Source organism: Quercus suber, unplaced genomic scaffold (assembly GCF_002906115.3).
Source record: "Quercus suber isolate HL8 unplaced genomic scaffold, Cork oak 2.0 scaffold_74, whole genome shotgun sequence".
NCBI classification, from domain to species: domain Eukaryota; kingdom Viridiplantae; phylum Streptophyta; class Magnoliopsida; order Fagales; family Fagaceae; genus Quercus; species Quercus suber.
Window position 1 is genome coordinate 240766 of NW_027069539.1, and position 16045 is coordinate 256810.

General features: G+C 33.8%; 1 protein-coding gene and 1 long non-coding RNA gene across 2 annotated transcripts; both read left to right on the forward strand.

Annotated features, from left to right (window-relative positions):
- Window positions 1-300: 300 nt before the first annotated feature.
- LOC136067465 (uncharacterized) lies at window positions 301-4559 on the forward strand. The gene is made up of 2 exons (XR_010628939.1): window positions 301-527; window positions 2343-4559. It is a non-coding gene; the product is annotated as an uncharacterized LOC136067465 (long non-coding RNA).
- A 7262-nt stretch (window positions 4560-11821) lies between these two features.
- On the forward strand, window positions 11822-12292 carry LOC111992552 (uncharacterized). The gene has a single exon (XM_024024434.2). It carries the CDS (start codon window positions 11822-11824, stop codon window positions 12290-12292), a length of 471 nt encoding a protein of 156 aa, XP_023880202.2.
- Window positions 12293-16045: the final 3753 nt, after the last annotated feature.

Sequence of the window (16045 nt, forward strand, 5' to 3'; positions counted from 1 at the left end):
AGTTGCTTATAATTGAAAGATAATGATCTCCGTTATCATTCTTAAAAGTTTTTAATAAGTGAATATTGCCTTTTGCAAATATGTATCAAAATTCTTATACGAATGAGATACTTTATATGACATGCCTTTTTTTTTACATATATAGTTTCATACTTCTTCAAATAAAAAGCGCGAATGCACGTTGTAACACATAATTATTTTATTAGTTGGGCCTTTCTAAAATATAGAACTAGGGAGGGTGATAAGTATAAATGTTAAAAGTTGTAAAGGTGAAGCATCAACTCACTTTTCCCTTAGCAATACACGTGCCCCACCCAACACTTTCTCCCTAATCTTTTCTTTGTTGTTACATCGAATTCATTCTTTTGTTTCTCTGTTCTTCTTTCTTTGTTCTTTCTTTTTCCTCTTTCTTTGTTCTTGAATCAGCAGCACTATCTCACACCAACAACCCTTCTCTCACCAAAACCATAGATATCTCTCTCTAAGAAGAAATTAAACTCTTACTAAAGTTTCAACAGCAGTTGTGGGTAAGTAAATAAGATTATTTTCTGCTATGGGTAATTTTAATGGTGTAATGGTTTGTTTAGTTTCCCTTCTATATTCTCTAATTTGATTGTTAAAAGTTGAAATTTGTGGTTTTGTGTTAGCAATTTGAAAGATTGAAGATATTATGGTCAATTGGATGCCTATTAATGTATTCTAACATGTGCAGTATAGGTATAAAAATGCTCACATGAAATGAAGGCCTTTTGCAATTGGTTGATGATTTTGTGAGAAAATATGTTAAATCTGTTACTATGACAGATTCAATGTTTACAACATGAAAAATCTGGATTAAATCATATTACGTGAATTAGGATGCTAGGAGTAGTTCTTATGAATTCTAAGACACACATGGTTATAATGGAAGTGGCCTCAAAGAAATTGGATCAATATAAAAATAATGGTTTAATTTCTAAGTTGAATGAAATTTTGTTAGGACAAATTTGAGTATGTTGTCTTATATGATTTTTAGTAAATCATGATTTCATGCTTTGAATCTGAAATTGATATGGTATCTACTAGACATCTAGAGGAGTGGCTCTGTAAAATTGTATAAAAATTGGATGTGAATAAATAGGCCATTTGTATTTTATAAATGAGGTATATGCTGCTGAAATAAGCAGTGAATAGTAAATGATATACCTAATTTTTGGATTTAATTCTAAAGTTAGGGTGAATGTTTTGAGCTATAAATTAGTATGCTCATCTTTTGGTATGTCTGGATCATAGATAAATTTTGAATGCCTTGGTTTCTCTAAGGTTTGGTATATAATGTGTTTGATGAATGTACCTTGTGCTGTAGGAACCTTTATGTGATGAGAATTAAAATTTTCTTGAGTTTGAGAGTTAGGTTGTGATTCATGTATAAGTTTATATATTTAGGAAGATTTGTTAGTAATAAGTGTTAGGTTCTAAAGATTTAGGATTTTATGTATTTAGAACTCTAATTTGTATTGTTGGCAAACCATGATCAAAACAGGTTGTTTAGTATTGTTTAGGTTTGCTCAAAGTTGGGTCTTTCATGTAAAGTTGGAATCGAGAGGCTGCATATGCATTGGTGCATTTTGGCCTGGCTCGATCGATCAAAGGAAATACTCGATCGATCGAATCTCGGGCAGAATGTTTTTCTGCAGAATATTCCAGCTCAGCCCTAACTCATTAAACGTTTTAGGTTTTCTGTTTTTACCCTAGGTATATAAAGAAAAACCCTAGCCACGTTTTTAGAGTTGCTCCAGTTGAGTTGTTGCTCATACTTTGCTGTTTTGTGTAAATCTCTTGTGAGATCTAGAGGAGTTTTCCTTTACACAAAGTTTAAGATTTTCAAGGTAGAGAATTACTTCAACAACTTGATGATCAACTCAGTTGCTACCATAGAAGCTTAAAGAATATCAAGCGTGGGTGCTTGTAGCTGATTGGAGAATCCAAGAAAGGAGTCCGTGGATTCGGAGCTTGCACGTGGTCGTGTCAGTAAGTTCTACTGGTGGGTAGCATTAGGAAGTCAAGCACGGAGCTGTAAGTCCTTTTGTATGAACTTCGATTCTTTCGTATAGTGGATTCAGGTTTACCTTAAGGATAGCTAGGTTAAATCCTCCCTAGATTTTTACCGTGTAGCTTCTTGGGTGATTATATCATTGTGTCTTTTATATTTCCGCTACTTTATACTTTTGATATGATTGTATGTTTATGATAACCTAGAATTGCTGAAATTGACTAAGTTAATCACTTGGCTAATTAACTAGGTTAATCTGGTTGTTTTAAGGAGTCTAAAACCGTTCAATAAGTTTTGGTCATTCATTTAGGTGATGAGAACGAGAACGTGGACACTTGAGCTCCTCTTATACAAATCTCTCGTGTCTTCAGTTTTCAGGTAAGGGATATATAACATGTGCGTTTAATAAGTATAAAGATTGTTTAAAACTTTATTACTTTATTACTTTATTATATATCAAAATCTTTTAATTAGACCTATTACATATAAACATGATTTAAATAAAGATATATGTTTATGATTTGTTGAATCTTATATATATATATATATGATAATTTTAGCATATTGATGCTATTACTTATATCATGAACATACTATTTAAGAATGAAGTGAATATGCTACTATTATGAAATATTTATGTTAAGGCATAGTTATCAGAAAAATATAGTTTTCGGGTTATTTCATTGCTATGATCTGAACTTAGCTAGTAGGGGTTATAGTACTGGCATTTCCATTGAAATTTTGATTGGCCATTATAAGTGGTGAGGACTCTGCTGTACCTGCCCTCATTGGGAATGACCAACTTGTGGAGGATGCTAATTAACCCCCATGGTTAATGATATGATCACACCGAAAGGGATGTCATACTTTCTGATATGATCCTAGAATTTCCTAACATTGTAGGGAATGCTAGATGCCTGACACAATGTGCTGGAAGCCTTTGAAAGTTGTGATAGATTGACAATTAGACTGACTAATATGTATTATGAATGAGCTATTAAGCTATTTGAAATTTATAAAAAAAGTATGATAATAAGAAAGGTATGTTGAATGTGTTATAAGTCTGATAAAAAGTTTATGATAAAGTATTTTATAGTCTATTTAAAGATAAGGTTACTGAATTATGTTTAAGTTCCTTATTATGTCCTTTTATTATTATATGAAATGAAAATGATATATTTTCAACTGAAAGTTCATAAGTTATTTTAAGAATAGTACCCTTGAAAGTTGTGATAGATTGACAATTAGACTGACTAATATGTATTATGAATGAGCTATTAAGCTATTTGAAATTTATAAAAAAAGTATGATAATAAGAAAGGTATGTTGAATGTGTTATAAGTCTGATAAAAAGTTTATGATAAAGTATTTTATAGTCTATTTAAAGATAAGGTTACTGAATTATGTTTAAGTTCCTTATTATGTCCTTTTATTATTATATGAAATGAAAATGATATATTTTCAACTGAAAGTTCATAAGTTATTTTAAGAATAGTACCTTTGAAAGTTGTGATAGATTGACAATTAGACTGACTAATATGTATTATGAATGAGCTATTAAGCTATTTGAAATTTATAAAAAAAGTATGATAATAAGAAAGGTATGTTGAATGTGTTATAAGTCTGATAAAAAGTTTATGATAAAGTATTTTATAGTCTATTTAAAGATAAGGTTAGTGAATTATGTTTAAGTTCCTTATTATGTCCTTTTATTATTATATGAAATGAAAATGATATATTTTCAACTGAAAGTTCATAAGTTATTTTAAGAATAGTACCCTTGAAAGTTGTGATAGATTGACAATTAGACTGACTAATATGTATTATGAATGAGCTATTAAGCTATTTGAAATTTATAAAAAAAGTATGATAATAAGAAAGGTATGTTGAATGTGTTATAAGTCTGATAAAAAGTTTATGATAAAGTATTTTATAGTCTATTTAAAGATAAGGTTATGAATTATGTTTAAGTTCCTTTTTATGTCCTTTTATTATTATATGAAATGAAAATGATATATTTCAACTGAAAGTTCATAAGTTATTTTAAGAATAATATGAAGACTATTGAAGACTATTTATCAAAACTAGCATATCTATAAATATTTGATTTATATGCTTATTAATGCTCATGGAGCTTAAAACCTTACTGAGTTTCGCAGCTCACCCTATTATATTTCAGTGCACAAGTTCTTTTCTGGAAGTAGCGAGAGTATTAGAGATGGCAAGGAATCTATAATTCTAGTTTGTTAGAATGTATAGTTTTTTTTTTTTTTTTTTTTTGTTGTGTAGTAGTTTAGTTCTTTTGCTGTATAGGAGGAATCAAGATGTATTTGATCCTTTTAAGCACAGATGTAATTTAGAACCTTCGTTTGTTTTGAACCTCAATTGTATGTCCTTAGGGTTAGGCTTGTAAATAAGAATTTTGCTAAATATTTAGCTATGTAATATTTACACGAATACCTTAAGTTTCAACTAAGTTGTAATCTTACAAAGTTTGAAATGAAATGAAGTTTCAAAGTTTTATAAATTTTGTATATTATGGCTTTCATGCAAGGAAAGAAAAAGGAATACAAGAAACGATTTTTGATAAGCACCTTCAACTTTAGTTGGTTTATGTTAGTATTGAGGTAAATTTGATATTAACATGTCGATCATGCTCTAAATTATAAAGTATAGGTTTGGTTCATGACATGCATAGCTACAGTAGCTATAGTGTTTTTTGGTTTGTTCAATATATACTGTAGTTACAATAGCTTTTTTTTTTTTTTTTTTTTTTTTTTTTTTTTTTTTTTTTTTTTTTTTCAGTCATCGGTTTGTGTTTTTTTTTTTCCTTTTAAATATTTATATGAGCTGGCATATATATTGTTATATTAACACAAAAAATTTCACAATATTTTCACAATTATTAAGGTTTCAATTTCTTATAGGTCAAAATAAAATAATAAAATATGAGATTGTGACCAATCATGACTAAAAATAAATTTTTTGTCTTTTGGTTTGTTCAATTGACACTGTAACTATTGTTAGGACATAAGTGAATCATTGTTAGGAACATATGTCAATATTTTATGTAATTGGCTAATCCTTTGACAAAACGCACTTTACTTGTAATTGAGTAGATTTAGGATGTGTTTAATACTTTATGGAACAAGGTTTCAAGATTAAGTGTTAAAGTCATGCAAGTCTGTCTAAAAAATAAGTGAAGAAGTGTTGGTTTTTAAAACTCGATAGTTAGCATTAATCAAGATTTAAAAAGTTGCTAAAACCTAAAACTCGATAGCTAGCTCATTAGATAGGGTATCTGTCGAGATTTATGAAAAATAGATTTTCAATTTTGTTTTGCATCCAATCCGTGAGTATGTGTTTAGGCTTTCTTTTCTAACAATCATAAACATATGTAAAGATTATTTTAAGGGCCGTCAAAGATAGTACGGTTGCGCGAGTGTAAAGCAAAGTCTTGTTCATGCAAATTGTGACCGGAGATAGAATTTTTCCTAGTTCATCTTTCTTTTGAAGATGCTGCTGTGTTTGTACATCTTAGGGTTTTGTGATCGAGGAGTTTCATGATCTTCATCGTGTGATGAAATAAAAAACTTTGCAGTCAATATCTTTCTCAAATTAGTGATTAAGTTACGTACTAAGATCTGCGCATCTATTGGTTACTCACGTACCGAGAGCCGTGCATTGAAAAGGAGAGATTGTCATTACAGAACAAGTCCAATTAGGTATTGGGGTAAGGATTCAACTGTAGGTTAGTATAAGGTACTGGGATTCCTTTACTTGTAACCATTTGTTTTAATAATAGTAGATTCTCGGGAGTGGTAACATTAAAATCGTCTGGTGGGGTTTTTGCAGTGTAGGTTTTCCCCATTCATAAACAAATCACTGTGTTAATTTATTTTTATTGCATTTAGTTATTTGGTGATTTGTTTATGCTGCCATGCATATTGCATGCAAATTGAATTAACTAATTAAATTGGCTAAATCAATCAGTTAATTTATCATAAGGGGTCAATACATTCTTGGCCTATCAAGTGGTATCATAGCAGGCACTCTGATTAGGTGATAATCTTTGCTATGTGATCCATTGACCCATATTGTCATGACTGCAACCAGCTTGAAGAGATCTTTGTTTTCAAATACATCTTATTTTTCTAATCTCTACTTGTTTGAGTGTATCAGAAAATGCAAGTCTAAAAGTTATTTGAATTCTATTATGATGACTATTAGAAAAGATCTTAGCTTGACAAAAAAAAAAAAAACTAGACTGTCTCAGAATGAAAATGTGCAAAGGAGTTCGTCTGAGAAGAGTGAAAGTTAAAGGTGTAGTTCATTAAAGGCAGATTAGAGAAAACGCCGTTCCCATTGATCTGTCATCTAAGCACGAAGTGTGCTTCATGATGAAGTCCGCATTTAAGGTTATGGACACATGTTTGTGGTACCTTGACAGTGGTGACTAGAGACCAATCTCTCTTCAAGGTTTTCGAGTCTAAGAAAGGTGGTAATGTCACTTTTGGTGGTGGGAGCAAATTACAGATTAAAGGAAAGAGAATCATCTCTCTACCCAGACTGCCAGACATTGCAAATGTTCCATATGTAGAAGGTCTGAGAGTGAATCTGTTGAGCATAAGTTAGATATGTGATTAAGACTTCATGGTACTATTCTCATAGGGAAAATGCCTTGTCATGGATGAGTCTGGAAAGAAACTCATAAGTAGTATTTATCCCTCCGACGGGAACATGGGCTGACGTCTCCCTCTCTGACGACCAGGAGGAACTCTCGGACTCACTATCTGAGCCTGAACCAAACACCTCGTCGTAGCCCGCTCCTTCGCGGACCGACGACTGGTCACTCGACGCGTCACTCGACATCTACCTACAAGTGACGGGCATAAATTAAGCACCTAGGTTGACGACCTCACTTAAAGAAGATAATTGAAAGTACGCGAGGAAAGAAAGGAAACTTACAAGTTTTCAGAGAGTAACGGTTGAAGAAGTGACGACGGGAATGTTGCTAGAAGTTGACGGAATGTTGGCGACGGATGCGCTCTCCAGAAATCAGCAAGTAAATAGTGAAAATAGGGAGAAGTGGGCCATATATATATATATAAGAAAACACACGAAAGACGAAGCGACGCCCACATTCAGACACGGAACCAATCCGGGCATGCCACGTGTTCTAGCATTTAATGCTAGGGTGTCAGCTGTAATTATTTTCTCTCCTCTGATCAAAGTGACGGGTAGTGACGAATGAAAACTCCATAACCCGTCAGGTACAGCCGACGGAGATATGGAGTAGGGGGCAACTGATATGGAAGAATTATAGCAAGTACCATGAGCTTCACCCGTCAGCTTCTGCTTTGGCTGACGAGTCAGTTATGACGGATGTTATAGGCTAAACGTGAAGAAAGGCATGCTGACTAGATCAAAACAAGCCGACGAACTGAAGGCTCCAAGTCTAACTGACGGCAATTTGAAGCCCCTGGGCTACTCAACGTAGCGAGAAGCTGACGCCAACTTAGCTGAAGGGGAGAATGCAAGCTGACGGTTTCAAGGCCGACGGTTCTATGAAAACCATGACTTGGTCACCACGCATGGGTTTTAGGGAAGTTGCTTGTATTCCACGCCCAGTATCAGAGTCCTATAAGGAAAGGATTCCGCAATCTACGCGCATAAGGATTCCTATAAGGAAAAGACTTCTGCTCCAAGGAAGAGAGGTCCACCCTCTACTACTATAAAAACCCCAATACCCTCATAAGTCGAGGTACGCATAATTAACCCCTCTCTAGCACTCTAGAGTTGAAAGAAGTTCTAACTTGACCTTCGGAGGGTATTTGGCCGGCACCACACCGGTGCCCTCTGTTAGGTATTTTCCTTTTTGTTGTGCAGGTGTCGTTTTGAGCGTACAAGCATCGTGCAATTCACTGATGAGATTTTCGGCATCATCATAAGAAAACATTAACTTTATAGGGAAAAGCAAAAACGAAAACTAATAAGGAGATGAAGAATAGCTAAAAGTACAAAAGAAAAAGAGTCAAAAGACAAAGGATATATGTTTTGAGCAGCATGGGCCACGGTTTGAGTGCCATTAATGAACAATCACTATAGGCCAATATACTTGCATTTATCAAGCCCAGGCATCAACTGGAGACCCATTTTACATCAACTTATATGACAAATTAGTCTGTAAAATCATCTAAATCCCAATTGTTACCAAATTAAACTGCTATGTTATTCTTCCTAAGGTTATGAACTTTGATGGGCACCAAGTGAATTCACTGGAGGGATCCAGGTTATAGCCAATAGCTCATTGATCATTCCTTCAATTAAAGAATACATGCTCAAGTGAATTGGGCCAGGGAGTGCATCCCCTTCCACTATGTCTTATGCACTCCTGCTCTAGCCGAAGCAGCTGCAATTTTGTGGGCTTTAAACTTGGCTAGGTCTAAAAATTAGTGCAATTTCATAATAGAAGGGAATGAACCATTTGACTGGTCTATTTCTATTGTCATTAGTAATGTTTTTGATTTAAATTTGTGTTTCGCTAGTTGAGTTTTGCTAAGTGAGAAGATCTCTTTAGCAACTTGTTTTGCTGCTAAACTTTTTGTTGTTTTTAAAGCTAGTTTCTCTTGTAATAATTGCAATCTGCCTCTTGCGGTTCTGGAAACTTGCAGGTGCGATTGTCGTACTACTTTTTACTTATTAATGAAATTGCAATTTATTAGGAAAAAAAAATTGCTTGGTGCTAGGGTCATCAATTAGAATGGTACCAATTTGTGATTAGCATTCATTTAAATGAAGAACCTATAAAGTTTAAAGTAATTTTGACACATTAATTTGATAACTGACATATAACGCAGTGGAATAACCATAAGTAAAATACATCAATCTCAAAAATAGCATAAGCATGCCTAAGAAAACCCTCAATCCAAAGGCAATGAAAGAGAAAAACTCTTTGAAGTTTTTATTGATAATAACAAACTTGATACTCGATGTTATTACAACCTCCAACTTATAAGAAAAATATACACAAACCCTAAACACAAAATTATGCTAGAAAATGAGAAATTTCCAAAATATAAAAACTTTTAAAAATTACGGAAATTGATGCACCATGTTGAGGTTTAAAAAATCATTACGCCAAGGCCCAAAAATAGCACAATGGGCCAACTCTATAGAAAGTAATATTGAAGCAGTTAAAGCCCACCACAAGAGAAAATGATGGTAAGCCCAAAAGATTTGAAGTCCACGAAAGAAAAAGCTTAGCCTACCAAGATCAAGGGATTGAAGGGAGTCCAGCAGAAAAGGCTGGGCCAGGGTCCCAAGAAGTTGCCAAAGGCTCGGGATCTTAGGGATACACAGCACAGCTTAGGTAAGGATTGAGACGGCTCAAGAGAAGTACCAAAAAGCGCAAGGAACAAAGGACAAATATGTCCTTCTCAAGCACCCAGTGATACAGTAAAGAATCATAAAGCAAGAAGCAACCATTTGTGAACAAAGGGGGTGGTACTTCAGCGAATCCAGAAGAAACAACTATAAGGGGAAGTGGTTGGAGAAACCTTTAACCCAGCAAGAAAGGATTTTGACCACTTGGGGAAAATGACAAGAAAAGGGATAGCCAAAAGCTAAAAAAAGTGAGGAGCCAAAGAAGATGAGGCCAGCCATCTAAGGGCACCTCAGAGTGGAAAGACAATGAGGGACTTTCAGGAAGACAGCACCAAAAGGAGAAAATTATGAGGAATAAGGAAAGGACCAGCCCTCTGAGTGACGGGCACAGCACGAGCTTTGATACCTAGGGGAGCAAAAGAGAGAAATCAATGGTACCTTGGAATCCTACCTTGACACTATAAAAGGGGAAGGCAGCCAACATTGAAGGGGCAATTTGGCAGTAGTAAATTATAACAGAATCATTGAGAAAACTCTGTCAAAACTTAGAAAAATTAGTATAAAAAAAAAAAAAAAAAAAAAAGAAATACTTCCTGGTATCTCAACACAGCCACTATAGAACATACTTGGATTCAAAGAAATTCAAACTTTGCAAGTATTGGAGGCTTGAATAGCCATCTAAGTCTGTGATTTTTGAGCTTATTTAGACCTTGTAACACGTCTTAGTGAGCACATTGTAATCGACAATTAAGAAAATAATCAAATATTTTATATTGAATTGAGGATCCCTAACAGTCATTGTGTGCTGTCCTCATTACTCTGTTTTCCTTTTGCTGTTTTTTCTTGCTGTTAAATACATATATTTTGCTTTGTTTGCATATACGTGTTGTAGGATCCTTGCTCTGTACACCACTTGATTCAATAAACAACCTATTTAGCTGCAATGAACCAAGCCCAGTCCACCAAATTATAAGTTTTTGGCCCGGGATTCTTAGGCCTGCGTGCTAGAAAAAAGGCACCCACACACACTATTAACCCTAGGAAACATCCTTCTCATTTTTGAAAATAGAAAATATCACAAAAAGAAGGGTGAAACTTGTGTCTAGTACTATTTTGCATTGAACACGATACAATTTGGACAAATATCCAGTTTTGAATACGTGTCAACATCAGTTTGTCCAGTGCAAAAAAGCACTGGACACAAGCCATATCCCAAAAGAAAATATTACATAAATAACAAAATCACTTAAACATAAACCTAGTATCCTTTTGGATAGTGCTAAAAAGTACTTGCGTTTACGTTTCATGTTTTCTTTTTTTCTTTTTCTTTTTTCTTTTTTTGAGGAGAGCGTTTCACATTTTCAGATGTAGGATTATGCTTTTCCTGTGGGTCTCGTGCACTATTCATAGGACTCGTAAGTACTTTATTAAAAAAAAAAAAAAAACTTTAAAACTAGACCCCACAGTACTATTCACACATTTAAAAATTATTTTGCTATAGTGTTTTCAATTTTCAGTTTTCATCAAAATAAGCGGTATCCAAATAGATCCCTAAACAAAGAAATTTGGATGAAAATTGACATAGTCACAAACGGAGGTGATGTGTTTTACTTCCTAAATCGTTTCATGCAACTTCAATTTACCTTGCATGCCAAATTTCATGCAATTTAGCCACTAGTGCTTGGAAATTTCTACTTCTACAATTTTACCATTTGCTCATTTTACGTTGGGACTTAGGGCCAGTTTGGGAGTAGAGTAGAGGGTAGTCTCTTTGTTCAAAGAAGGGTATTCCTTCTATATTAGTTCCCTCCGCCTGAATGGAATTCAACCTTTCTTTTTTCTTAGGACCATCAGATGCCGCAAACTTTAGTTTGCATAATCACAAATTTGGGGGTGGGGCTTTCTTTGGACCATTAGTTGCTGCAAGCTTTAGTTCTATAAAATGATATATTTATATATATATATATATATGTTTCTCAATGTACTAGTTTACAAGTACAAGAGGACAAGGTTTCCAACAAACCTCTGATTTTAGCTCATCCAGAGAAAACTATAAGACCCAAGATTGACTATTTTGAGTCCTTGGGTCTTAGAGGACCTGACTTACCTAGGATTATCTGTTCAAACAAATTCATTTTATTGTCTAGTTTGAAGAAACAGATAATACCCACCATTAATTTTCTTAGGGGGATTATTCATACCAATGAGAATCTTATCTATGCATTGAAGCAATCGTCCCTTGTGATTCGATGCAACATTAAGAAGGTTTTGGTGCCAAATATATCCACTCTGAGGGCTCATGGAGTACCAGAAAAACATGTTGCAGGGCTCTTGATGATGCAACCTAAGTCGCTTATGTTGAGGATTGATTTGTTCAAAGAGGTTGTATGTGCAATTAAAGCAATGGGTTTTGACCCGACGAGGGGCTCGTTTATTTTGGCTGTCCGTTCAATGTCACTAATAAGCAAAGTGAATTGGGAAAAGAAAAAGGAGGTTCTTAGGAGCTTTGGTTGGTCTGAAAATGACTTTCTTACGGCATTTAGAGTACAGCCAATGCTAATGATTTGTTCACAGAAGAAGGTTCGGTATGTGCTTGATTTCTTGACAACTAAGGGGGGTCTAATATCATTGGATGTTGCTAGATGCCCAAATTTATTTCTGTTAAGTGTGGAGAAGAGAATGATTCCCAGATGTGCTGTTCTGCAAGTTTTGATGTCTAAAGGTCTGGTTAGCAAAGATATAGATTTAGTTTGGCAATTGAATCACAGGAAGGAGGACTTTGAGAAGAAGTTTCTGACTCCATTTATGGAAGAAGTCCCTGCAGTGATTGAGGCATACCAGGGTAAGATAGGATTTCAAGGATTCAGTGATTGATTGTGAGGCTTGAATCTGAGGGAAGAAGACTTGAACTTTGTAAATATGCTGGCAACTGGTGTGAGCTCACAAAATAGTGGTTAAGCAAGTTGGAGTGGAACCATAGTCTCCTTGTGTTTTCTATTTTGGATCTGAACAATATGGGGAGACCAGAGTGGTTTAGCTTGCCATGAAATGAGATTTGTCACTTGGTGACTGAAGTGATGGTGATACATTTTGAAGAAAGCTAATATTAGTGTGTATGGTTAGAGGAGGAGAATTACAATACATGTTAGGCTTTTCATAGTTGAGGAGTATNAAGTGATGGTGATACATTTTGAAGAAAGCTAATATTAGTGTGTATGGTTAGAGGAGGAGAATTACAATACATGTTAGGCTTTTCATAGTTGAGGAGTATGACTTTCTTGATTGCTTTTGAAGGAGTTGATGATTTACCCGTTATATTGTATATATAGTTTCCTTTGTACTATTTTTTCTTTCAGGCATCAGCTTTTTCCCCCCAGCTCCAGGATAGTGTTTACATGATTGTGTGGCTTATTTATGTATCTTTTGTTTATAAATGGTGGACTGTGCTGCATTATAATATGTATATAGTTAATTCTAGAGAACAAGTACTTCATGCAAAAATTGTTTGATGGGGAACCAACACTGAGTAATAGCCTAAAAATGTATATATGGTGCATTCTCAAACACATTGATTATTTGCTCTATGAGGGATCTGTAATGAAGTTTTTTTTTTTTTTTTTTGCACATTACCCTGTTTTCTTTCTCCACTAGTTAAACATCTCATTCTTGTATATCTTAATTTCAGCTTGTCTCCGTTAACTGAGATTGCTAGGGAACTTAAACTGCAAAGATTATATGCTGTCTCTGTCGTCTGGGTGTTTAGAAATCAAGCTTGCAATGTCAGCTTTTGTAAACCCATAAGCGTTCAAGAGGTCTAGAAGTAAGTCAGGTTTATCAGTGTACTTAATATTGACAACCTTAGAAGCTGAAGTAGCTTTTTCTAAGGACAACCCACATGAGTTCATGAGGTAAGAGACTGTCAAAGATTGTTTCTCTGTGGAGTTTGAGACAGAACTGAGAAATGGCATTGTCTGGATATAACGAACATAACTGGTTTTTGAATTAAAGACTCTATTTTGCATCAGTATTTTGCATGTGAAATGAAACATATTTCTAAGGAAAGATTGGTGGGCTTATAAATTGTAATAGAAAGAAACTACTACTTACCTGTGGTTTGAGAGGCTGAATGGGAGTTGAAGCTCTGAGAGAAAAACCCTAGAGAAGGAAAACGATTTGCTGGCTCACTGAGTCAATGTTGTGAGCGAGCTAAGATGGATGAGTGATGACCACTGGCCCAGCTGGGTTGGATTTGGGACAAATATCTGGTACAACCCATTTAGTCAGGCCCATCTCATGTGCCTATGCACATTTGTTTGGATGAGTTTTTGGTCCACTTATTTTGTTTATTATTTTAAAAAAATAATAGTACTTGAAAAATATGAAACTTTTTAGGTCCGGATAATTGGTGCTCTTATGGTATTTACTAATATATTATTTTAAGCAAATTTTAATATCAATTTTAAGGAAAATATAAAAAGCTATCAAAAAATCAATTATTTTTTTCCTATAAAATATTTCTTAAATCAATACTTTTAGAGCATCTATTAACTTTTCTCAACTTTTTTTTTTTTTGGTCTCACGTTTAGCAAAAAAAAATATAATAAAAAAACTACCGAAAAGTACTGAATACCAAATAGACAATGAATATATCGCTTTAACAAGTACTGAAAAAAATATAATGAGAATTTCATACGTATTGTGAAAACAATTTGCTAAATCTACCTCGGTTGAGCGTTTAGGGTTTCATTTAGGGTTCCCTTTTTCGTTTAAAACATACCATTAGCCTTGACAAATTCTAGGTAATCCCTCTTCACAATGTGTTATGAAGACAATTTGTTTAGACGCCTATTTTGTTATGTCAAATTATTGAATTAACAAAATCTTTGGTAACCATACTTACTACGATACAAAAAGCTTCCATAAACAAGAGTCATGATATACCTTCAAAAACCACATTTTACCTGATATTATTCATTTTAGGAGATTTGTTTTTTCTTATTATTAATCTTCTGAGGCACTAAAGACGTGTCTGTGTGCCAATTTTACGGTAGAATTGTGTGATATGTGTTGGAGATCATGTCCCCAAAAAAAAAAAAAAAGAGCAAAATATTTTATTATAAGTTTAATTTTATAATTTCAACCATAAGGTTTTGGAGGAAATTATAAACTGTACTATACATTTCAAAGACAGTACAAAAGGCTGTCACAATACAAAGAATTGAAATATCTTGCTAATAGTTTAATATAGTTTTAGGGTTTGATTGTAATTCGCTTATTTTATTGAAATTGAAAATTTTTTGCTAAAAATATTGTAGCAAAATAAGCTAAAAGTTAGCTGATTTTTTTTTTTTTTTTTGCCGAAAAGACTGTAAAAAAAAAAGAAGCTAATAGTGTTGAAAGTATTGTAGAAAAAATTTGTGTAATTTTAACCCTATTTTAATACTTGAATATGAAAAGTGACTTCCAAATATGAAAGACAAATATTTAACAGCAACAACAATAATAATAACTTTTTTTTTTTTTTTTTTTTGTCTTAACTATAATTTATTATCAAGTTTGTTATATCATAATTAAGATACATATTTCATGAAAGCCATCAATTAATATGAATGGTAATTATAACATTAGTAACAAAGGAAGTCCTACGATTGAAGAATCTCACATATCGATGTTGTGATATTGTTTCGAACCACTTTCATCTCAGGTTCATCTAAAGAAGAGATCACATGTGTCATTTCATTGTAATAACTTCCCTCACTATTTTCCCATGTGTCTTGTCTAGAAAGCTCTTGTCCAAATGTGCTCTAATAAGATTACGAAGAACCATTGTAGCAACAATAATGCGTTCTTGAATGCGCAAATCATAGCTGGGCATATCTCTCAAAATTTTCTATCTATTCTTCCAAACACCAAAAGTTTGCTCTATGACAAAACGGAGTGATGAATGGAGATAATTAAATTTCTCCTTTGAATTTTGTGGTGTTCAACCTTGTTGAAAATTGGGGAGGTAGTACTTCTTCCCCTTAAATGGTGCAAGGAGCTCTTTATTCATAGGGTACCCTGAACCAACAAGATAATATTTTCCTACAAATGAGAATGTTTATTACATTAGCATTTTCAGTACATAACACATACTTTAATACATTAATTAAAATTCAACAATACAAACCAAGTTGAGGTTTTGGGAAGTTGTCACTCTCGTTATTGAGCAACTTAAAAATATTCTTGTGTCATGTGCTGACCCTTCCCATCCAACACATGCAAAAGTGAATTTCATGTCAAAATCACAAGCACAAATGCAATTAATTGTTGGCTCCCCTTTCCTTCCTCTGTATGTATGTTGCTTATGAACTGGTAAGATCACGGGGACATGAACCCCATCAATCATGAACTGGTAAGATCACGAGGACATGAACCATTAATCAAACCACTGCAATCCTAATCATTGCCATAAAAATACCATGTGAAATTGCAACGTGTTTCCTCATAAAGATAAATTGAATAAAATTAAATCAAGATACCAAAAAACACAAGTACCTTGAATGTGGCAATATCTATTAGAATTGAGATATGTTTGTGGTACTTAAGAAATGCAAGTTAGCATGCTTGATAATATCTTGTGACATA